General features: G+C 44.5%; 2 protein-coding genes and 1 pseudogene across 2 annotated transcripts in view; all 3 read left to right on the top strand.

Moving 5' to 3' along the window:
* LOC120420178 (homeobox protein B-H1) overlaps positions 1-12,999 on the top strand; it is a 41,708-nt gene extending 28,709 nt beyond the window's left edge. The window contains exons 2-3 of the mRNA XM_039583151.2: positions 1,198-1,429; positions 10,900-12,999. Coding sequence (XP_039439085.1) covers positions 1,198-1,429; positions 10,900-11,530 — 863 coding nt within the window. The 3' untranslated portion in view covers positions 11,531-12,999. The remainder of the gene's footprint in view (positions 1-1,197; positions 1,430-10,899) is intronic.
* LOC120420190 (iron-sulfur cluster assembly 2 homolog, mitochondrial) overlaps positions 1-23,846 on the top strand; it is a 454,760-nt gene that overhangs the window by 156,928 nt on the left and 273,986 nt on the right. The window lies entirely within an intron of this gene.
* On the top strand, positions 19,636-20,417 carry LOC120420199 (uncharacterized; annotated as a pseudogene).

Genomic DNA, 23,846 nt, shown 5'->3' with positions numbered 1-23,846 from the left:
TTGAATTTAGCGTTAGATTGGAGTGCTATGATAATTCGATGGCTGTTAGCCTTTTAGATTAGATGCTAATTTCGAGCGGCCCCTCGCCGCCGCCGTACTCGATGAGAATAGTTTCATGCACTCGTGCTTTTTTATGACGGGCAGGTACAGTAGCGGCCCCTCGCGCACCAATTTGTCCAAACTCGGCTGACGTGTATATTACTCGATGAAATATGGTTACTGCGATGGGCGCGGAAAACAAACGGCTGAAAATTACCCTCTGATACGCACGATAAGTCGGCGTGGATTAAAATTTGAATAAAATCCGAATTTGTACTCTAATTTTTCAACTGTTACAAAACTATCTCAATTTCTGACCCGTCAACGCGGCCGGCTTAGCGAGATGATTGAGGTTCGCGGTCTCAGTTTAGACACCTCTCGAGTCCAATTAATTACAATAAAATCCTACTTTAACCCCCTCACCAACACAACGATACACAATCTGATTACGACCTATTGTTCGGGTCGCGCAAAAGTGGCGCTTACGCCAAAGCGCTTCCCGACTGTGAAATCCGTCATTTGCTCGCGAACAAAGTGATCAAACTCTTTCCTCGTTTATAACCTTTTACTGGCAGCACTGCCTCGAGGCTGCTGCCATCGGCAGCAGCAGCAGCTGAATGTCACAATCGAATCTGCTGACGTAATGCAGCCTAATAGATTTTTAAATGTCACAATGAGCCGCCAACAGTAGCGATGTTCTGGAAACGGGCGCGCCGCTTACCTCCTGGTGCGTTCTCGGTTCGCTCTGCTTTTTCTCTGTGTTATTGTTACTGATTGTTATTATTGTTATAAATATTTAAAAGCATAATTAAGATCGAGAGCGCTCGGGGTGAAACTGCACCGTCACTGCCGTTTCTCACATAATTGGGAACGAAACGGGGCCTCGCGCGAACTCCGCGCTCCTCCTGGAGCAGAAGGAGTGAGTCACAAAGGATGATTAATTGCTCGCACTTTGGGTTTTTGCTAGGTTCGGACCGAAGGTCCGGAGGAAGGAGTCTATTAAAAATGAATGCAAACTGTCAAAGCTAGTTAAGTATTTGAATGATTTTCAATTTTGGTTCGTGTTTTATTGAGTACCCGGAGGGACGCGCTGTCATCGATTCCCCGCGGAGTCAGGCGAAGGTTCTAATGAATTCTTTATCGTTCTTTTTTTCCCAGGTGGCAAGGACGAGGACGGCAACAGCATAAAGAACGGCCTCGGGCTCGGTGGTTCGTCCGGACTGAGTAAAAAGCAGCGGAAAGCGCGCACGGCCTTCACCGACCACCAGCTGCAGACGCTGGAGAAGAGCTTCGAGCGGCAAAAGTACCTGAGCGTGCAGGACCGGATGGAGCTGGCGAACAAGCTGGGACTGAGCGACACCCAGGTCAAGACGTGGTACCAAAATCGAAGGTAGGTTCCTCCTTTGTTCAGCAGAAAGTGTCATCATATTTCTTGAAAGCTAAGAATTTGCTCGGAATTATTAGCTGCTTCCCGGTTTTGTGATCATATTTCTTGAAAGCTTGGAAAAGTTCACCGTTTTAGCAGGAAAACAACTCACTTTTGCACTTTTCCTTCGAAACTGAACGCGATCAAAACAATGCTGCGCAGCAGCGCAGCTGTTCTGAGCTGTCAAACGTTGTGCCCAGTGAGTTTCACCACTCACGAATTGACACACGGTCGTAACATCCGCAAGTCAGCTTCCAATAAAAGTGGTCATCATATTTCTTGAAAGCTTAGAAATTGCTCAGGATTATCAGCCCTTCTAGTAATTGTGATCATATTTCTTGAAAGCTTGGAAAATTTCACCGTTTTGCCATAGAAAACAACTCACTTTTACACTTTTTCTACCGAAACTGAACGCGATCAAAACAATGCTTCGCAGCGACTGCTGCGATGAGTTGCCAAAAGTGCCAAGTGCCTAGTGAGTTTCATCACATACGAATTGACCAAATTCAATAACAATTGTCAATTTTTTTTGAAAGCTTAGAAATTGCTCAAAATTATCATTTCTTACAGCTTCCCCTCAGTTTTTGTGATCAAATTTCACCGTTTTTGCTAGAAAACAACTAAATTTAACACTTTTTCGTCGAAATCAAACGCGATCAAAACATTGCTTCGCAGAGACTGCTGTGATGAGCTGTCAAACGTGCCACGTGCCCAGTGAGTTTCGTCAAACACGAATTGACCATGTTTTTCCTGCAAATATTTGACATTTCTCTACCAAAACAATGCAGCTGTGCCCAAAGGATTTCAAGACACATTTTTGCGCACATTTGTCACCGAAACCGGTTCCGTTACACGTCAGCGTTTCGCAATCCGAGCGCGATCTCGGCCTGTCTACGATTTCAATAAATCAGCTCCGGTCACACAGACATTCCCAGCGGCCGCTGGACCAAATCCGGACCGTTCGAGCATGACTCCGTACCGTATGTGCGAAGGTACATTACTTGACAGTTCTCCAGTTTCCAACGCAGGCGTCATTGTCGTTCCCACGAACGATCGAGTATCGTCCGTGAAATTCTTCGTTCAAATATTTCCCTTTCCACCTTGTTACACGCGATCGAATTGATTCCGAACGAGGAACTAGGAAGAGACTACACATTCCAGCGGCCAATCATGCGTGATGCCGGATATCCCCCGGGTTTTGTCCCAGCCTGCTCCAGATTTCATTCACAAATTGACGATTCCGGACCACACCAGCTTGAGGCAGAAGTGATCGAGTGGTCCAATGTGCCATTAAATGAATCAAATTAAATAAACAAGATTATAACATGCTTTGTTATGGGGTTTGCGTGGTGAATCGGGGGAAGAGAGTCCCAAAACTATCAATGAGCACGAACACACGCATAAGGGGAAGAAGGGAACCACAAAATCAAATAGATGTAAATTACTGTCGATAATTTACTATACTAGAGAACGAACAGCAGAGAGAGCGAGGGGGAAGAAGATGAGCAGCCGGAGGCTGCCGGCTTCCAAGCGAACCGGTCCGGTCGGAAATTACAAGGGAAAACACCACAGAGAAAGAACGAAGGAACAAATTGGAGGCAACTTCAAAGTTTTTATTTTCGGAGGTTTGCGGTTCTTGCAGCTTCTTCCTGGTGTAGGAGTCGTTGGCATGGCGAAAAGAAGGCCGGGGGAAAATAAATTTTAATCTAATCCAATTTGTGTATAGTTTTTGCGGCGAGAGGTGTCAACTACGGGCTTGAAGTGATTTCGTCCACCCCCCCGAACCTGCCGGCTTGCGCAGTCTGCGACTGCGGGCGGAACAGAGGATAATGTAATTAGCAATTATCACTTCCGGAAGCTGGCGGAACCGAAACCCCGTGATGAAATTAAGTTCATTTGCACAGGCCGGGAAGGTGTCGAGAGTTCAAAGGGGTAAAGTTTGATTGAATTCTTGGAAATCCTCGGAAAAGGGGTGTGAGTGGATCCAATTTAGAACGGGGATTAAAATTTTCCAGCTGGAAGCGATTAAAACGTGGGTGGACAAACTCACTGGGCTAGTTTGGAAATTTTGACAGCTGCGCTGCAACCGCGCACGAGCACAACCGCTGGGCAGTTTGACAGCTCGCGGCACGTGGTGCGGTAATTTTGCAGCGTTTTTCAAACTTTTGAGAAATATGATCACAATAACGACCTCAAAATGACGGCGATTACCTGGGGGCGAGTCAATTGAGTCGCCAAACCGGTCATTTCGCTAATGAGCAAAAAGCACACACCGCCAGAACAAACATCGCTAATGGAAGAATCACCGTGCATTTGTGTAAACCGTATAATCATCATATTTCAATAGTATGTTGTGCGAGAGAGAGAGCATGCGGGAAAGTCGAGTCTAAACCATATGCCGTGAAGTGGAGGTCGGATCACTGTCAGTCACCACCACCGCAAACTGGGGCCGGCAATTGGAACGCATCAAACGCTATGCAAATTATGTCATTTCGTTTTTCGATCAAAATGTTAAATTATTATTTTGCCCTGCGCTACCAATCCCAGCCAGTGGTGGACAGCTGTGCGGCAAACAAACAGTCAGTCGGACAGACGTTGGTCAACAGACAGCCGGACCAACACACGTACGCACCTGTCATTACGGCTTTGATTTATTGTTTGTGGTTTTGCGATATCAATTTATTTATTATTTTTACCGGGCAACGTCGTCGTTGCCCGGCTGTGGCCCCAGACCAATGGAAAAAATAACATGATTTAATACCTGATTAAATTACCCGTCCCCGCAATTGGCCAAGGGATCAGACGGCAAACAGCACAGATTGCCGTTCCTGACCAACTGGTGATACCCAGCCCAGCAATCGGGCTCTATCGATGAGAAAATTTAGCTTTTTTTTCGTTCCGTTTTACCACACCACAATCATAAGTGGCCGGACCCAATAAAACCTTCGGAACGAATTTGTTTCCAAACCGGCCAGGATAACAAACGTTCGCCTGTTAGAACATAAAAATTCTTACGACTGTAACCGCATAAAAACCGCAGCGAAGCTATTAAGATAACAGTGCTCCGGGTCTCCATAACTAATGAACTCGCAACAACCCCCTTTTCGGTTGTTGGTCTCCCCGCAGGACTCGTACTTCAGTTTTGGTATGTAAACTTAAATTTTCCACCTTTTTTCGGTCCTTTTTCGCCCTCGTAGAGGGCGCCACACCGCTTAAAAGTCGATTTAATCGCTAGTGCGATTGTTATTTATGAGGTGCGCCGCCGCGAGTTGCACCAAGACGTGCTTGAAGGGGGAAAACAGCGTTTAACTATTGCATGCCAATCGGCGCTTGTAGATAAAGGCAGAAATTAACGCGTTTTGTCGTATGCAAATTTGCCTTTCCTTGCGCTGCGGAAAAGTTTCCTTGAGCACGCGTCAATTCGTCGCGAGCGACGACCACTGGGCAGTTTTGGTGTTTTGACAGCGGCGTGCAGTAGGCGTCGCGTGTGCGTTGTTTTTGTTTACGTTCGTGAGAGGTGAAAAGTGTGCAAACGTGATTGGAGAGTGAAAGAAATCTTTGCTTTCAAGAAATATGATGACAAAATCGATTAAAATGCAGCGAATTTTCAAGCATTCAAGAAATATGATCACAAAAACTGTTAAAAACAATCAGAGATTTGTCGTTTGCAAATTTGCGCAAAGTCAATTCGTCGCGCGCGACGACCACTGGGCAGTTAGACGTTTTGACAGTAGCACGCCGCAGGCGTCGCGTGCTTTGTTTTTGTTTACGTTCGCGAGGTGAAAAGTGGCAAACGCGTTAGAAAAGTGATAAATTCCTAGCTTTCAAGAAATATGATGACAAAACTGTTTAAAATGCAGCGGATTTTTCAAGCATTCGAGAGCTATGATCACAATCGGCAGCACAAACGCTTACCCGTGGAAAAACGAGCGGAAAAATGGTCGAAAGCTCCTCCACGCTCTAATTGAACCACTTTGAGCGAGGCTTGATTTATGACACCCGGCGCCACACACAATTAACGGTGCTGCCGTGTTTCGTCGAGGCCATCCAAATTACCATCTAAATAGAGAGCTAACAAATTAATTTCGGGTAGTTTCGGTGTCACTTCGTGCGCGATTGATTCCTTTTCCGCGCGCGCGGGAACGCCAAACTCGTAAAACATAACCCTAAATATCCTTTTCGCTTCCGGTAATGGTCGGGCAAAAAACCGAGCAATAAATCGTTAATGCGTGCGCTTCGTTACTAATTTGAATTTGATTTATTACGAGTGGCAGCGGTTTTTTCTTCCTCTGCGTATCCAAATACTACCGCGAATTCGTCAAACAGTCGTCGTCGAGTGCCCATTGTTGAGCTCTTTTTTACGGTCGTTTCAGCGATCGTAAAAAGAATGAGAGCGTTCGTCCCTCGCAAAAAAAAACCCGGCGTACAAGAGAGCTGCGTTCACAGTAACAATGTGCGCTCCTCTCGGCGCAAACCGCAAGGAATTAACACAAAACTAACAAATTTATTCATACTTGAGTGTAATAAATTTGCATATAAACTATAAATTATGTCCGCACACACACACACTGCATGTGCGAAGAGCAGAGCAGGACTCAGTCGTCGTTGCGAGCGCGCTCGCTCGCGAGATGACGATTTATCAAAGGCTTGGGCAAACGAGGCCAATTGCACGGGTGGTAATTAGCTTCGACGAAAATCTCTTGTAAAGTAGCGCTGGGAACCCCCACCCCGCTCCGTGCACTTCTTCCAACTGGTGATGATTAATTGGCGCACAAGGTGCGCGCCGGTATGACCCCGAAGCGCCTCGACAAATCCCATTTGTCATTTCACACTTGACGATTTGGCTGTAGGGAGGGGCGCCAAGCCAGGTCACTTCCCGCTGCGTCCAAGGGTTCGGAGACACCTCTGCCGAGCGGCGTCTCACCTTTTTTCACGCTCGATCATAATTGGATTTAGAGAGGATCTTTGACGACGATGACGAGTGCGATGCATCTCGAGCCCACTCATTAAAGGATCTGGACCGGGGGCGTCAAAGGGCGCTTTTAAGAGTAACCTTTCCGGTGGCGCCACACCCGAATCCTGCGGCGCCGGAAACTGAGTCAGCACAAATCTCTCCGGGTTCGTTTCTTGCTTTTTTTCCACTATATCATCTTCTAATTATTACCCACTCACTTTCGGGGCCTCTTTTCCCTCCTGGAGGCTGCTCATTGATTGAGCGTGTGTAGGTGCCTCAAGAGTGCCAAATCACTTTGATGCCTACACGGAGATATCTGGAAGCTTGCCCAAAACTGGGCTTCGAGCGCTCACTTGTAGGAGGAGCGGGAGGGAACGGGCGGAAATTTGTTTTAGAGAAGCCTAATTGAAAGTGTCTGCGATATGTATCAATGGTGGTAACTTTTTCATGTTTTTTTTTACTGCTGCTTTGGTCGGCCGCTGCGGCAACTTGACCGACGGTAGGAGGGACATCGGCCTCCGCTGCGGGACGTTTGATGACCGGCGACGACCGTTCGCTAATTATGATTGTATTTGGCAAAAGTTGGCTGGATGACGCCGGCTTTTGGGCTCCAACTCGTCGATAATTGTGATCATATTTCCTGAAAGCTTGGAAATTTGCTGCATTTTAATCGATTTTGTCGTCATATTTCTTGAAAGCTAAGATTTTTTCACTCTAGAAACACGTTTACACACTTCACTTCACGAACGTTAACAAAAACAACGCAAAGCAATTGGAGGTTGCTTGGATGCAACATCGCGGTTGACAGTTCGAGGTCCTCGAACTGCCCAATGAGTTTGCACGGGTCGTGAATTGATCGTGTGCACCAACGATTCAATTAAACACTTGTGAAAAGTTGATAGAAATTTCACAATTCGACATTTAATCATAATAGTTGTGATCATATTTCTTGAAAGCAAAGAATTGTTCATTCTACAAACACGTTTACACTCTTTTCACTTCAAAAACGTAAACAAAAACAACGCAATGCAATCGGTGGTTGCCATGATGTAGAATCGCGTTTGACAGCTCAAATTCTCCAAACTGCCCAGTGAGTGTGACTTAGTCGTGAATTGATCGTGTGCAAATTGACATTTGGTAGAAATGAAATTGGAGGTTGCAAAAGTGCCTAATGAGTTCGCGCTCGTCGCGAATTGACCGTTACCATTTGACAGTTACCGTTAGTGTGGCAAATTCGGCCCGCACCCCTCAAAAACAGTAATTTAGTTTGTTTTACATTCAAATCGCGTGCAAAAACGCCACAAATTCGGAACCCCGTCGCAAATGGAATTCTTTTATTGTGTTGAACTCTTTTGTCGCACACAAAAGAAACGTCAACGAGGCACGACTTACAGTTATAAGCGCTCGCGCGCTAGTATTGGTGCAATATCGAGCTAATTAATCGACGGGGAATCGTCCGGGAGATCGGTAGGATCGTAATCGTCGACGGAGGGCAGCTTAATTTGAGTTTTATTGCGCGATACGCTCCGCAGGAGCGTGTTCGGTTCAGAGGAGAATGATAAATTAATCGCTTTCTTTAGAGGGGACTCGAGGGGTACGGGAAAAGGTGACAATATTTTCAACTTTTTCTCGAACCTGCCGACTGGAGGGGTTGACAGAGTGATTAATGAAAGTTTTGATCCTTTCACGTTTTTTCCTCTCGTAGTCGGAGTTTGAAGAACAAGAAAACCGATTAAAAAATTACTTTTATGACTTTTTTTTTCGCTGAACAAGCCTCGCTTGCATCTCCGGAGAGGTCCGAGAGATTAATTAAAAAGTTATGATTACGTCGAAATTGCGAATCAATCTGCACGTGGAAGGGTGACAAATGGACAAGATGCTGCCGGTTAACGAGTTTTCGTTTTCTTTTGAAATCAAAAGAAAAGAGGAAAGAAAAAAAAACTGTCAAAAGGGGGAAAACGAGTGCCTCTTAATTCGCCCTCGTTGCTTTGTGCGCGGCACTTTTAAGGCAATTTCGCCCCAAGGGGAAAAGTTTTGCAAACGGGCTGAAAAAAAAAAACACGAAGAAAGAATTTAGCCGGGACCGGTAATTGACACCATCTGTGTACGGTACACAATGGCTGTGGCGGCCACACTTCACCGGGCTTCGCCCGGTGCGAGGGCGGGAACACAAGCAAATTTTTATATTTATTGCATTTAGCCCCTTTATGACAGAAGCGAGCGAGAGAGCGAGCCAGAAAACCAGTTCGAGCTCGTTAGTTGGACTTTTTTTTTCGAAAATCAATGAGCTGGAAATGCCCAATGAGCTTGAGGCGACGAGGAGGGGGGAGCCGTGACAAACTCGTAAAACTTTAGAGCGTGGTTAGAGCGGGACAGAAAAATGGCTGCCGGCTGTCGTCGCTATTGAGCTGGAACCAGCTGGGTCGCGCGAGCTAAGCGCTCGTACAAAATGATTTAACGGTCAGTAATGGCGACGGTGACGGGCTCGTGATTGGCTGAGTCGCGATCGGTGAGGTGGCGAGCGGAGCTCGTGCATTTTGTAGCGAACAATACAAATTACAAGTGTCTTAATCTTTAATCTCGACGCGACCACTACTTTGTAGTAATGGGCTGACCGCGCGGCGCGCCGAGTCGTGTATATTTTTCCGCGAAACATTGCTTGATTAAATTTATCACTCACTCACGTGAGCGCGAGCTCACGATCGCGAGGGAGAGGGGGCGATTTACATGAAAATAATATCATTACTCGGCGTTGAGATGCATTCCGAGGGAGGGTGGAGAGTTGCGGCGGTGCAAAAATGCAGACAGACATAACCTGAAAACATTAAATAATGAGTAATGAATATTTCAATTATTCATGGGTTGTTGTGCGAGTGAGAAGGTAGCGATTTTTCATCTACAAAACTCATTTTGTGCTTCATTGTTGTACTTTAAATGGGCGATGTTCTGGCCGCCGTCGGTAATTGCGGTTGCTTCGCAACCCCGCGCGTGATAGGTCTTCCCGGGAACCGGGGGCCAATTATTCCCTCTTGCACGATCCCGGGCCGGCGATGCAAATGCACAAGTCGGGACCGGGCCTCGCACGCCAAAACGTTTATGCGTTCTAAACGTTGCAGAACCGGAATCAATTGCGTGATTGTCGGGTAGAAAAGAGATCATTTTGTACCCTCTCTCACTTCCCACTGGAACGATCGGGAGGTCCACTAAATTGCCACGTTAGGCCGGAAAACTGGTTCGCTCGCCCCTCGGACATCTCCCATAAGGTTCCTGCTGCCATTTTTTCGTAAATCGTGCGCCGTTTTCCACTTCGTTTGGAGCGGAGCAGTACTTGCACACTCCGTAATTGCAACCATTGCCGGGCAAAGAGATGATGATGATGGCGCGCCGGGAATCGTGGAATGTCCCGCGGCGTGACGCCGCGTCGGAATGTTGGCTCGAGTGATGGCGGCTTCTCGAGATGGTGGTCATCATATTTCTTGAAAGCTTGGAATTTGCTAACCAAACTGGTTGAAGTCAGAATTTGTCATCATATTTCTTGAAAACCTAGATTTTCCACATTTTTCTGCACCGAAAACACGTTTGACGCGACGAACTGACACTTCACGAAACTGCCCAATGAGCTTGACGCACTTGTGGGCGAACCGCGTGATAATCTGTCAAACTGTCGAATGTCGCATGGAAAAGTTGTGATCATATTTCTTGAAAGCTTGGAAAATTCTCACAAAAATGCGTGCAAACTGTCAAAACTCTAAATAGGTCATCATATTTCTTGAAAGCTTAAAATTTAACACTTTTCTTCACCAAAAACAAATTTGTTTTCCTCACAACAACGCACTGTCACCCACCTCCAAAAACTGCCCAGCGAGCTTGTCGCACCGCACCGCGTGACAAACTGTCAAACAACCCAGCGAGTTTGCACGTCGCGTGGAGCAGATGCGTGCAACTTTGCAACAACGCTACACGCCCGGGAAAAGGGACACCAATTCAAACAACAGCGGTAACAATTAAGTGGAAATTGTTGGAAATAATTGCCCGCCCCCCGCCGCAAAGTTGCATTTCACACCCCGCCGTCTGGTGGTTGATGCACGCAACTGAATGAACGCATCCAACCGTGCCGGGTCTGGCTGGCGGTTGATGTTTTATAAGTTATGAACTGTGTGCATAATAATGAAAAGGAAGGGGGAGGGGGTAGGGTGAGCTTAGCGCAAAACATGCATATGCCATTTAAACCGGTCTTATCGGCGAATATAGATCAACGCGCGCGAGCGCTCGGTTTACGGAACAAAACTGGGAAACTGCTTACGACCTGATATGGATGCTAATGTCGGAAAAAATGCGCAAAAATAACAATAAACGTTTATTTATACATAACACAACAAGTCGCTCTCCGGCTCTAACAGAGCGTCGATTAATAGAGTCGTAATTCAAGGAAAAGCGTAATTAAAAGCCTATTTTGCCCTTCTTTCTCTCCCTTTTCCAGAACCAAATGGAAGCGCCAGACCGCGGTCGGGCTGGAGCTGCTAGCGGAAGCCGGAAACTACGCTGCCTTCCAGCGGTTGTACGGAGGACCCCCATATCTGGGCGGTTGGCCGTACCCGGCCCAGGCCGGTCCTCCGGGAGCGCCCCAGAGTGCGGTGGACGCGTACTACCGGCACGCGGCCGCAGCCGCCGCCCTCCAGAAGCCTCTGCCGTACCGGATCTACCCGGGAGTGCCCGGCCTGGGAACGCTCAACACCATCCCCGGTCCGAGCGGCCCGTTCCCACACCTGTCGGCCTCCACGTCCCTGTCCACGCTGAGCAGCTACTACCAGGCGAGCAGTCAGCAGGCGGCGGTGGCCGCGGCAGCCGCAGCTTCCCAGGTGGGCGGAGCCGGAGTCCCGGGGAGCCAAACCAGTCCCGGAGCGGGCGGCGGAAGCGGCAGCAACGGAAGCGCAGCCAGTCACAACAATGGCGCAGGTAACTCAAACAACAACAACAACCACGGCAGCACCAGCAGTCTCAGCAGTCAGCCCCGGCGGTCGCCGAGTCCAACGCTCAACCCCGGCAGCCCGCCGGGACGGTCCGAGAGCAATCCCGCCAGCGACGACGAGGAGGAAAACATTCAGGTCTGAAGACTGCGCCGTGTGATTGACCCCGCAACACTCATATATACGTATACATACCTATAAAAGGGAGAGCAGAAGGCATGCGCGAAAGGAAAATAGTGATTATTATTTTTAATAGCATTTATTTAAAGCAGATATTATTTTTTAAAGTGAAATCATTAGTGAAAAAGGAAAAAAAGCGGAAGCTTGACAGCGCATTGTTTACGTTTATCGCGCGACCACATTTGCCAAAGATCCGGAAAACGGTCGCGAAACGTAAACAAAGCCCGGTTTGCCCAGTGGGTGCGCGCAGCGCACGGTTGAACTGCGTGCTGTCAGAATCCGATGACGTTTCCACTTTGAGCGAGCGCGAGTGCGTGTTTGTGTAAATAAGTTTATATTCTCAAGATTCGGAGAAAGAGACGATGACGGGAGCAACTCGCCGTGGTTAATTTTGTTTTTGTTGTATAGATAATGGTAATAAAAAATCATCGTGAGCGAGCAGAGAGAGACTAACCAGTGAGAGATCGGCGCCGGCAAACGAGAACTAAATTTATTAACTATAATCTTAATTTATGATAATAGTATTTGAAAATAATTATTTAATTATTTTATAAGTGTAAAATGTTGTAAACTTTTCGTCCCCCTTCAATTTCCCCATGCTCTTTTCCCATGTGATTTCCCTTTTCCCATAAAAAAGAAATGTGACGAAAGCCTTTTTCCCAAAACGCTTTTAAAAAAATGTTTATGATTTTAGCAGCTGCCGCTGCCGCCCAATTAGCGCTCTCGCGACTGTGAGAACTCCGACCGACATTCATCATGTTTTGCGCTTTTGTGACTGAACCACAACCCAAACTTGCTCAACCGGAACCACAAATGACAGAAGAAATAAAAGCAGTGAGTTGCAACGGATTTGCCAAAATTTAGTTTAAAAAAGTGCGTGCGCCTTGGCTCGGAAAAAGCGATGCAGTATTAAACAATTTTAAAGAAAGTCACAAATAAACAGAAGTGAAAATGTAAACAGACATTCCTCCATCTTAAGTTTTATGCAGCAAAACAAATGATAAACAGAGATACACACAACTATTTTTAAAAATGCAGAAGAAGACATAATTTTGTTGGTTGGTTTCCGTCACACAAGTGGGGGTGAACGACGTAAGCTAGGTAGTTATTGGAAATTGTACATATTGATATAAATATATTCCGTACGTTTGTAAGTGGAAAATTCTCACCCCCGGTAGCAGCATTCCGTTTCGAATCAAACAAATTTGAAGAAATAATCAGAACAAAAAAAAGCTCATAAAAAGAGGTTAACAAGCTGGAAAAATCGTACTCTCAGATTGTATAGACTCAACCAGCACACACTCACTTACACACCCGTACACAAACACATCAAAGCCGAACGCTGAGAAATCGAAATGGAACGCGCATTGTAAAGATCATACACTTAACTGGAAAATATTACGAGAAATAAACATGGAAAGTAATGAAAATTAGACGAACCAAGCTCGTGGTGTCCGGTAGAACAAAAGAAATTTTCCCTTTTTCGTCAATTCGTCTCAAGCCACACTCACTGGGCACTTCAAGGATGACAGTTGTTTCGGGAAACGCGTAGTCTTTGTTTTGAGTTCGCAATGTTTACAAAAAACAAACTTTCAAGAAATATGATGACAAAATCTGTCCTAATTCGTCTCAAGCCACACTCACTGGGCACTTCACCAAAGTTGACAGTTGTTTTGGGGATCGCAGCAAGCGAATTGAAGTATTCAAACTGAGCTGGAAATTTTGTTAAAATCTGTCCAAATCAGAAGTAATCGACCAAATTTCATGATTGAAAAACATCCCCTAATAAAACGAGAGAAGCTTCCAAACAACTCGTTTCCTTTAATTCATCAATTCGTCCCAAGCCACACTCACTGGGCACTTCACCAGAGTTGACAGTTGTTTTGAGGATCCCAGCAATCGAATCGTAGTCTTCAAACAGAGTTGGCAGTGGTTACATGTGAAAATTTTAGCTTTCAAGAAATATGATGACAATTTCAGACAAATCAGAAGTATTAAACAAAGTGACATAATTACCAAACATTCACAAAAAGAGAGAAGCTTCCAAAGAACTCGTTACTTTCCTTTGTCAATTTACTACAAGCAACGCTCACTGGGCACTTCATCTAAGTTGACAGTTGGGGTCGCAGCAAGCGAATTCGAGTCTTCAAACAAAGTTGGCATTGTTTACAAGGGGAAATTTCAAGCATTCTAGAAATATGATGACAACATTTCTCCAAAATAAAAGTAATCAACCAAGTTTCATGATTGCAAAACATCCACACAAAATGAGGAAGCTTCCAAAGAACTCGTTTCCTTTACTTTGTCAATTCGTCCCAAGCAACACTCACTGGGCACTCCAATGTTGACAGCTGATTTGGAGATCGCAGCAAGCGAATCGTGTTTGTTTTGAGTTTGCAATGTTGACAAGTGAAATTTTCAAGCTTTCAAGAAATATGATGACAAAATCTGTTTGAAAATTTGAGCATTCAAGAAATATGATGAAAATTCTGATCAAAACATCCTAGAAAAAAGGAGAAACTAGCCTGTTAGCGACTCATTAGCCGACCCCAAAATGACAGCTTGAAAACGGTACAAATGTTTTTTTCCCTCTTCCTGTCATCGATCGCTTCGCGCGATCAGATCCGCGTTGGTGCGTACAAATGCAATTTGACTTTTAATTCACATTAATGAGCACGTACGCACACACATCGAGCTGTGTGTTTGGCGAGGAGGAGTAGGAATGTAACAAAACGAATACAAAAAAAAATCGAACAAAAAAACAGCACTAAACCGGTAATGATAATACAATTGGATGGAGGAAAAAGAGAGTGAGAGAGCGCAGTAACAGATCGCTGCCGCCGCGCCGGTGAGAAAGAGGCCGCGACGCCGCGTCGCCACCGACGCGTCAAACAAGGAAGTGCAACAACAACCTCCGGAACCAAATTGGGCCTCTAGTTGGTGGAGCCGGTTGGTAACAGATGGTTAAAACATAATTAAATTGTGAAGGTGAGAAAGAGTCGGAGAAATACTCACTCACACAAATGTAGAGCGCAAACTCGCACAGGAAAAAAGGAGCCTCGGACCCCGGCGGGAATATTGAATCTAATTGAAAGCAAATTACAGAACGATTATGTTCAACATGTAGTGCTCGGGACGGGAAGAGTGAGCAAGCGAAAGTGCATTACAGACCGCCGCCACTACTGACTGATCCGGCGAGGTAACATATGTCATAATTCATCGAGGCTCGGAGGAAGAATTTTCACACGGCAGCAGCCTGCGGTAACGAGCGCACTGCATACAAATTTAATAAATTGGATGCCTCGTTTGCCGATGCAACTTTGTTTTCTTTTTTGCTTTATTGTTTGATGGATTCGGTTCGGAACAAGCCGACGAGAGCGGCATGATGCTGCGCATGATTTGCTGATCATATTGGTTGAATGCTGGAGGAAACGTGTTGGCAGCAGCAGTTTTGTCATCATATTTCTTGAAAGCCAAAAGTTGGAGGAAATACACCAAATCCGGAACATTTTGTCATTATATTTTTTGAATGCTTGGAATTATCACTTGTACACACAACAAACGCGTTTTGCAAACTGAGAACGCAGCTTGACGTTTGACGGAAGCTGAATGTTGACGTTTTTCAAGTGCCCAGTGAGTGTAGCGTGGCACGGATTGACGGCGAAATCTGTTTTTTTTTCATTTGTAAACAAGTAATATTTTTTCGACGGAAGCAGCACGATTCCTTTGGTTTTGGTGATATTTTTTCACAAAAGTTGAAGAATTCACCCAAATCAGGAACATTTTGTCTCCATATTTCTTGAATGCCTGGAATTATCACTTGTAAACACAACAAACTGGTTGGGCAAACTGACAACGCAAGTCGACGTTTGACGCAGCGTGCTGCGATCAAGCTGAAAGTTGATGTGCCCAGTGAGTGTGGCGTTGCGTGAATATACTGAGAAATCTCTCTCTTTACCCTTACCAAAAATCATGATTTTCTGAGTTCAATATCGCACTTATCAAGCGAATTTTTCAGTTCAACCCATATAACCATTTTTATGGTTGTAGTACCTGAACTCAAAAAATCGTATAGAAAAGTGGGAGATTGAACTCAGAAAATCATGATTTTTAGTAAGGGTGTTGTTATTGTTTTGATTGATTTTGAGATTGAAAATTTTCTTCCAAAAGCGTGAAAAATTGTAATTTTACGAGCTACAGCATCAAATCAGGAACATTCTGTCATCATATTTCTTGAAGGCATAAAATAATCACTTATAAACAAGGCAAATTCGTTCTGCGCCCGGGAGCAGCACGATTCCTTCTGTTTTGTGATGATTTTTACCAAAAGTTGAAGAAAACACCAAATCTGGAACATTTTGTCATCATATTTCTTGAAAGCTTGAAATATTCACTTGTAATCACAACAAACGCGGTTTGCAAACTGAAAAAGAGAACGCCAGTTGACTTTTGATGCAGCTTGCTGCGATCAAGCTGAAGGTTGACATTCTTCATGTGCCCAGTGAGTGTTACGGGGCGTGAATTGACTGAGAATACTCTTTCTTATTATTGTTTTGATTTTACGAATGTAACAAATCCTCCAAAATCTTGGGAAAACTGAGTTTTACAAGGGGCAGCGCCAAATCAGGATCATATTGTCTTCTTATTTCTTGAACGCTTAGAATAATCACTTGTAAACTCTGGATCAGTACGATTGTTTTGGTTTTAGTGATAATTTATTGAAGAATTCACCCAAATCAGGAATATTTTGTCTTCATATTTCTTGAATGCCAGGAATTATCACTTGTAAACACAACAAACACGTCTCACAAACTGAAAAGTGAGAACGCTAATTTGACATTTGAAGCAGCTTGCTGCGATCAAGCCGAATGTTGACATTCTTCATGTGCCCAGTAAGTGTGGCGAGGCGTTAATTGACTGATAAATCTCTTTCTTATTATTGTTTTGATTGATTGATTGAGATTGTAACAATTCCTCAAAAATCTTGAAAAAACGGCTGTTTATGAGCGGCAGCAACAAATCAGGAACATTTTATCATCATATTTCTTGAAAACCTGTAATAATCATTTATAAATACAAAAAAACACGGTTTGAAACTGCTGCGATCAAGCTGAGAGTTGTCATTCTGCATGTGCCCAGTGAGTGTGGCGTGGCGTGAATTGACTGATAAATCTCTTTCTTATTATTGTTTTGATTGATTTTGCGATTGTAAATATTCTTCCAAAAGCTTGAGAAATCGGAAAATTTGTCATCATATTTCTTGAATGCCTGGAATAATCACTTGTCACTTTGTCACAACAAATACGTTTCACAAACTGAACACGCCGATTTGGCGTTCAGGCTGAGAGTTGTCACTCATCATGTGCCCAGTGGGTGCACTGTTACGCGAATTGTCTGAAAAATCCTTTTCCTTATTTTTGTTTTGACCGAAAACTTATAAATAAAACAAAAATTCGCCGCGTCTGAAAGCGGCTGCTCTTCCGCTTAAAAGTACAAGCAATCACAGTCAATTCTTTCTGCATGATGCACTTTTGAAGTGGAAAATTTAATGCAAAACTGAACAAAAGGCCCCCCACCAAAAAAAAAATCTTAAAACTCCCAAGTGTATTTATAACAACCGAAATGAAAGAACCGACTCGCGGGCGCGTACGCTGAAAAATTGTAAGTTAATTAACCGTTTTATTAAGGGAGAGACGGCAAAAAAGGGAGCTTGAAAAGGGAATATTTTTCTTTGATTTTTTTTTCTCTGTTGGTAAATTTTTTGAGGGAAGATGCTGGACCAACGTGAGGAGGAGGAGAAGGAGGAAACAGAAGGAGATAATTGCGCGGCTGTCGCGCCCAGCAGTGGGTAACACGGGATTCCGAAACTTCCATCATCGTGTAATTACTTGCTGCGGGAGGACCCTTTGATGGACTTTTGAGGGAAGGTTGGGGAGTTGGTAAGGAAAAAAGTTATAAATTACCTAACCTTACTTTTTTTAAGGCAGTTTGACAAGATTCTGATAGTTTCATTTTGTTGCGATTCCTTAATGCTATTAAGATTGTTTCCAGCTACTGCTCGCCCGGGTTAATTCTCCCCAATCAGCGATCCATTCAAAAACTTCACTGTTCGTTTTTCTACTGTTTCATGGTTGGCTAACATTTTGAATTAAATCAACGTGCTTCTGTTTCGTGCGCGCGCGCTCTTTATATATTTATTTTCAGCTCGCTTTTTTGTGTTGTTGTTGCTCCAGCTCCAGTCACCGGGCAAAATCATCCCTATCAAGATCCATTAGTAGTGAGGTGGCTGGAGCTTTTAAATATCTTGCAGATAGACACCGCTTAGAGACCCCGACAATTTGTTAACCCCCCGGCTCTTCCTCCAAGCGTTTCTCGCGCAGAAACGGACACCACTTCTTAGAAGAACAACGAAACCAGCGAAAAAAAAGTCTTTATATGATGAAGTATTTTTACTAGCCATCATTAGGCACGGGGCTCGATAAATTTAATAATAGTTATTGAACGATTTTCGGGTGAAGATATATTTATTGCTGCGCGCGAGACCCCCCGTCCGCTTCGCCGGTCAACAATAGAATCATGTTGAAAAACGCTTTTATCTCCACGACGAACTGCCCAGTAGTGGGCTCCTTTTTCTACCGTCCATACCTGGAGCAATACACTGACCGGGCAGGTCAATTGAAGAAGTTAATCGTGGCAACCCGGGGCCCGGTGGGACGTCCACGAATTAGCTAACGATCCAATTTGGTCATGCTCCTGACAGCGCGACGACCATCATCAACACGAGAAGCGCTTCTTCAGAACAACAAAAGCCCAAGCTATTCGAATCTCCGCGGTCAGGGGTCGGCGCAGAAAAAAAACCTTTTAACCTGAAAGAAAGCAAAAACCATCCCCGGGATAAATGCGCGCGCCGCATTGTGCGTTTGAGAGCCTGGAAAAATGTGTACATAAATTACCACCTCCCGAAATAATGGCTGAACACGAGGGCCTAATAAGTGGAGGAAACGTTGTCAGAATGGATCCCCCCCAAAAAGGAGAAAAGAATGATCAGCGTCCTGCCCCCTCGTGACAGTGACGTTTCTGGGGAGTTTCTGCGTCGCTTCGCGACGAGTGAAGCTCACTGGGCACTTTTCGGTTGACAGTTTGCTCGATCTTTTCAAAACAAACATTGATTCGCGACGAGTCAAACTCACTGGGCAGTCACAGTTTGACAATTGGTCTCAGTTGGGGCGACGAGGTGGTGAGTTGCAAGGTTACTCTAAGACAGGTTGGGCTGTCTTTGTAAGGTTATATTAGTGCGAACACGCAGAAAAAAATAAAACGTCAGTTTTCGCATGAAAATTCATTTTTCGAAATTTTTTATCTCCGTGCACAGTTGAAGAGGAACACTGTGACGTCACAAAGTTTGTCTTTCCTTTGAGCAAAGTGGCAGACGGGCGATTTTGAGCTAGTTTTGAGGAATCGGTAACGATATTCCGTCCCGTCTTGACTAAAATTATCGCAAAATAGTCGATAATCGTAACGGAAGGTAATTTGCAGCATGATTATTTTATCAGGACATGTTTTAAATTAATCTTTCCTCCAAATCCGGCCTCACCCACTCATCGTTGTCGGCTGTTCCTGACCGTCTTCTCCGACTCGGACTGAACGAATCTAAAGGACATATTTCGCGGCAACAACGGGGTGACTAAGGGTTCAAAGTGCATGAATGCACCGGAGTGTACGTAACGTGGCAGGACTAACACACCGCGGCGTGCACCAACTGCGTCGAGACGGTTCACTTTGTCGACGAGTTCCGGAACCTGTGCAGACAGTCCAATTGAAGTTTTGAACGGCCGACGTTTGGTGGAGTGACCGGGTTTGGTCCGGCACGATGGAAGAGCTACTCGAACCGCAGCAGGAGGAGGATGTTGGCGTAAGTCGTTACCTGCCGGAGACGGTGTTTGTGAAGGGTCAACAAGGAGCGGTCGAGGCTGGATTCGAGTGGGAGGACGTGGAAGAGATGGTGGCCATTAAGCAGGAGGTTGGCAGCGATGACGAGGATGATGTCGTTCGGTGCTTTGGAATGCAAGATGGTCACTGGCAGTCGTACCAGCGAGATCGTGCTTGCCACAGAAACTTGCCACGGAATTGAAAATGTGGTGCAGCTTGATCGACATTTTCCACCGGAAACGCTGGGGTTCTGACGCGTCGGACGTTCAACTCAACCAGCTACTTGTAGCATTCGCCGGTGGAGCAAATTTTTTCTACTTCTGGATAAAATGTGGATCAAAAATTCCCGACCAGCTCAGGCAACCGGGTCCACTCCACCACCGCAAACTTCTGCCCGAAGAAGTGGAACCACATCCGGCCAACAATCGCATGCAGCTCACCCAGCTGGTCCACGACCGGAAGTCATCTAAAACCGGTCCCATCCGGACCACCCCGTTCTGGCCAAACGGGACGAAGTGTTCGACGAGGTGACCCGCGAGCTGGGCATGTCGATGCCGGAGTTGAAGCAAAATGGCCACCAAAATCAACAACACGATCGCGGCCTGGTAGAGGTTAAAAGGATGGGCAGTCGCGTGCAGGAGGTCAAAGATAAGTAGACCCAGGTCGAGCCGGAAGATTACATCGAAGATGGTTATGCCAGCGGCGTGATTTCATGCATTACAAGCAAGTCCATCTGCAATTGGGGCTGTGATCCGCATAGCCGAATCCCGCAGGAAGAAGTTAAATCCAAATCGAAGAAGAGCATCCACCAAATCCGTCTCGTCGAAGGTGACGCTGAGGGGCGGTCCCCGGTCTGTCTCGACTCCGAGCTGGTCGAAGTCGCGCACGTCTAAAAGCTACTCTTATTGCAGTCGAAAATTAAATCAATTTATTTATATTTTTGTAATAAAGAAATCCTCATTTAATTCTTTCAACAAGTGTATGTATCTGCTTTTTATTCCTTTAATCCAGTTTATCTCAAAAATCGCCGTTTAATTAAAAATTATTCAAATTTTCATTCAATTTCGTATACTATCCATAAGAAACGAGAGCGTTGTGACGTCATCACTTGAAGCATCGCAAATGTTGACACTTTTTTGCTTACTAATACTAAACCAACACGTTTTCAGCCCAACCTTTCTTACAGTAACCTTGGGTGAGTTGTGTTTACCAGTGCAAAAATGTCAAGCTTTCAAGAAATATGATGACAAAATTTGGCCAAAATAACACTTTGAATCGTCGTGGAATGTAAAATTGTGTTTATCAGTGTGACTTTTCCACGTTTTCAAGAAATATGATTACAAAATCGAACCAAAACAAACCTACTTCGGGTCGCTGCGTCAAGATCGTTTCGTCGGTCGTCAACATTTTCGACGAAAAGTGCATTTTTAATCAGTTTTAGTGTTTATTCGCAACGCATGAAACTCACTGGGCACTTGTCGGTTGACATCTCTTGCAATCGCTGCAACCATACATTGATTCGTTACAAGTCAAGCTCACTGGGCACTCACAGTTTGACAGTTTATCTCAGTTCGGTCGACAAACTGGTAAGTAGTGTTTATAAGTGCTAAAATTCTTAGCTTTCAAGAAATATGATGACAAAATTCAACCAAAACAAACCTGCAGATCGTCCAAACATTGCCAAACTATGTTTACAAGTGCGATAATTCCAAGCTTTCAAGAAATATGATCACAAAATCGACCCAAAAGCCAAACCCAAATCCCTCGCAACCCCTCTGAACCCGTCAACACCCCGACGACGGGAGGTCCCGGCACGGAAGCCGGCCAGTGGCATCGATCAAATCGACGATAAATTCACAACAATACCGGCAACAACACACTTTCGGCGATCAAGTGAAGATCATTAACGCGGCAGGAGCGCAGCGGCCTTTTGTGTCTCCTCCCGGAGGAAACTTCAAAGAATCGCTGCTCCGCGGGTGCTGGAGCCTGGAGCAGGAGGAGGAATTCTATTGTCCGATTCCGCAGGAGTCGTTTTGTGGGCAAAGGATCCGCGGAACCGGAGTGGCCTCCGAAGAGCGTTTATAATATATTTTCAGGGCAAGAAAACGATGATTGGAAATAATCGCTGATTGATCGCGCGTCAATCGGGCCTGAGTGTCGGGGCGGAACGGACGGATTTGAGGGTTTTTTGTGCTTCGAGGGTAGGGGGTCAAGTTTTTGAATATTGTCGACGGATGGCAGACGGAAGCTTGTGTGATGACCGGTCGGAATTGTGACCCCGAGGCGGTGGCGAACGCGGTTTTTGGAAGATGACAAAAAGTGATTTGAGACAGGGAGACTTGAACAAGTAACCCAGCTTGAACTCATTTTTGTGGTATTTTATTTTCACCGTGTATCGAGCTGTCAGAAAACCAAACTTTTTTTGATTTAAGAAAGTCACGCGGTAGAACAAATCGCCCCGACCAATTTACATAAATAATGCGACCTAGAACGGAAGCATTTTACCGATTTTTGGGGCAAACGAAATCCTTACGTCCGGAACCTAACGGCTCCGTTACACGGAGCGTCGCCCGGGCTCTGTTTACATACCCCCCGTGCGAACACGTGTTGCCAGCGTCGTTGATACGTCAATTTGTGGCCCCGGAACACGCGTCGCCTTCGTCGTCGTCGCACCGTTTACCGATTTCAAATGTTTATAGTTTTGCTTCAAGTTTTTCTACCCACCCTAGTTTGATTTTTCCCGCCGATCCGAACAAATCTATTTGCGCTGTTGTTGAGTGGAAACCAACTCACTTCATCATATATTGATATAATACCAATGTTAACACTTTCCGCTTGAACACCTTCCGTATTTTCCCTTTGTACTCAACGGTGGAGCGCAAGTATTTTTTTCATAATACATGCATAAACAAATGGCTTCCTAACGTCGTCGATTTGGGCGCCCGTATTGAGGAAGACGGCCCTTTGAGGCCTATGGTACACTTCCGTTGCCTACGTCCTCCTCCTCCAAGAAGCCGACTCGATATTTTTCCACGAAGCGCCTCATTAATTTTTCGGGCATTTTACATCGTGTGCTCCAGTTTCATAAAGAGCGCTCTGTTCAAATTATGCGTTATGAAGTTTAACGATTGGTAATTGATTTTTTCGCTCGCACCTCAGTAGGCCGCCGGTGACGGCTCGCGCCGTTGAGCGTGACAGCTCTGTCAGGCTGTCATGTGGAGATGGCGCTGCCACAGGTTCTCGTTAGCGTTTGACGTTTCCGGAGGGTTGTTTTGTGAGGTGACTGCTTTTGAGAATTTTTGTGAAGCTTTTCATGTAAAACTCTCATGAATTTGTGAATAACACAATGCATGATTTTTTTTTCTTGAATTTACGACTGTAAAAACTTTTGAATCATAAATTAATCATTATCACATTATAAAAAGAAATGGATTCTGGATTTTATGACTTTAACTTAATTTGTCATGCCTCCATGGATTAAATAAATTCCTGAAAATTATTCCTGGAGTTACGAACTTTGTTCACGTTCATAACAAGTGGGAATGCGAAATGGTCGAAACAATTTTTTAAAATATGTTTTTCGAATCATTTGTAAAGTTCAACAAATTCTACAAGAATCCTAAGAGAGATCCAGCGATTGTGTGAGCTTGCTGGGGGTTCCAATTTTACCGGATTTGTCGGGAAACGAAAAAAAAAAAATGTTTAAGATCCAGGGAATTTCCGGAAACCGGTGATATTTTTAAAACAGTCATAAAGCCCATAGAATAAGCTATATACTGTAATTGGTGATAATGTTAACTTCAATCTGAACAAGGACAGCAGTTTTTAGACAGCTTAAATGAAAATAGGTTTTTTTTTGTTTTTGTGGGGCTATGTTTATTAAATAAACCACAATTTGTTATCCACTGTAAATAAATAGGCCACTTAAATATTATTCTTTAATCAATTGTTCTTGGTGACATGATTGGAAAAGCTTAACAAAATTGTTTGGAAATGAAAACAAAAATCAGTCATTCAGTGTAAAATATTAGATAAGTTTAGAATTTCAGGTTTCATTCAAAAACATAATTTATAAATTATCTTTAAAGCACTATCGTCAACTGGGAAAATTGGGACTACAGTCAGAACAGGAACAAGAGATTGTAGAGCAATCGGCGATCTAATTGTTTAGTTCTGTTCCTGTTTTAATTAAAAACAATCATAAAAATCTTAACCTTAGGCAAAAAAGTAGCTGTCATAATTCGTAAAATTTGTCATGATTTGATATTTTTAATTTTTTTTAAATTGAAAATCATTAATATACGTGAATAATCGAGCATTTAAAAAAAAAATAACGTAGAAAATATTGTGG

The sequence above is a fragment of the Culex pipiens genome, chromosome 1 (genome assembly GCF_016801865.2).
Source record: "Culex pipiens pallens isolate TS chromosome 1, TS_CPP_V2, whole genome shotgun sequence".
Lineage (NCBI taxonomy): Eukaryota > Metazoa > Arthropoda > Insecta > Diptera > Culicidae > Culex > Culex pipiens.
The sequence above is the reverse complement of the archived record's forward strand: the minus strand, read 5'-3'. Positions and strand labels throughout refer to the sequence as shown.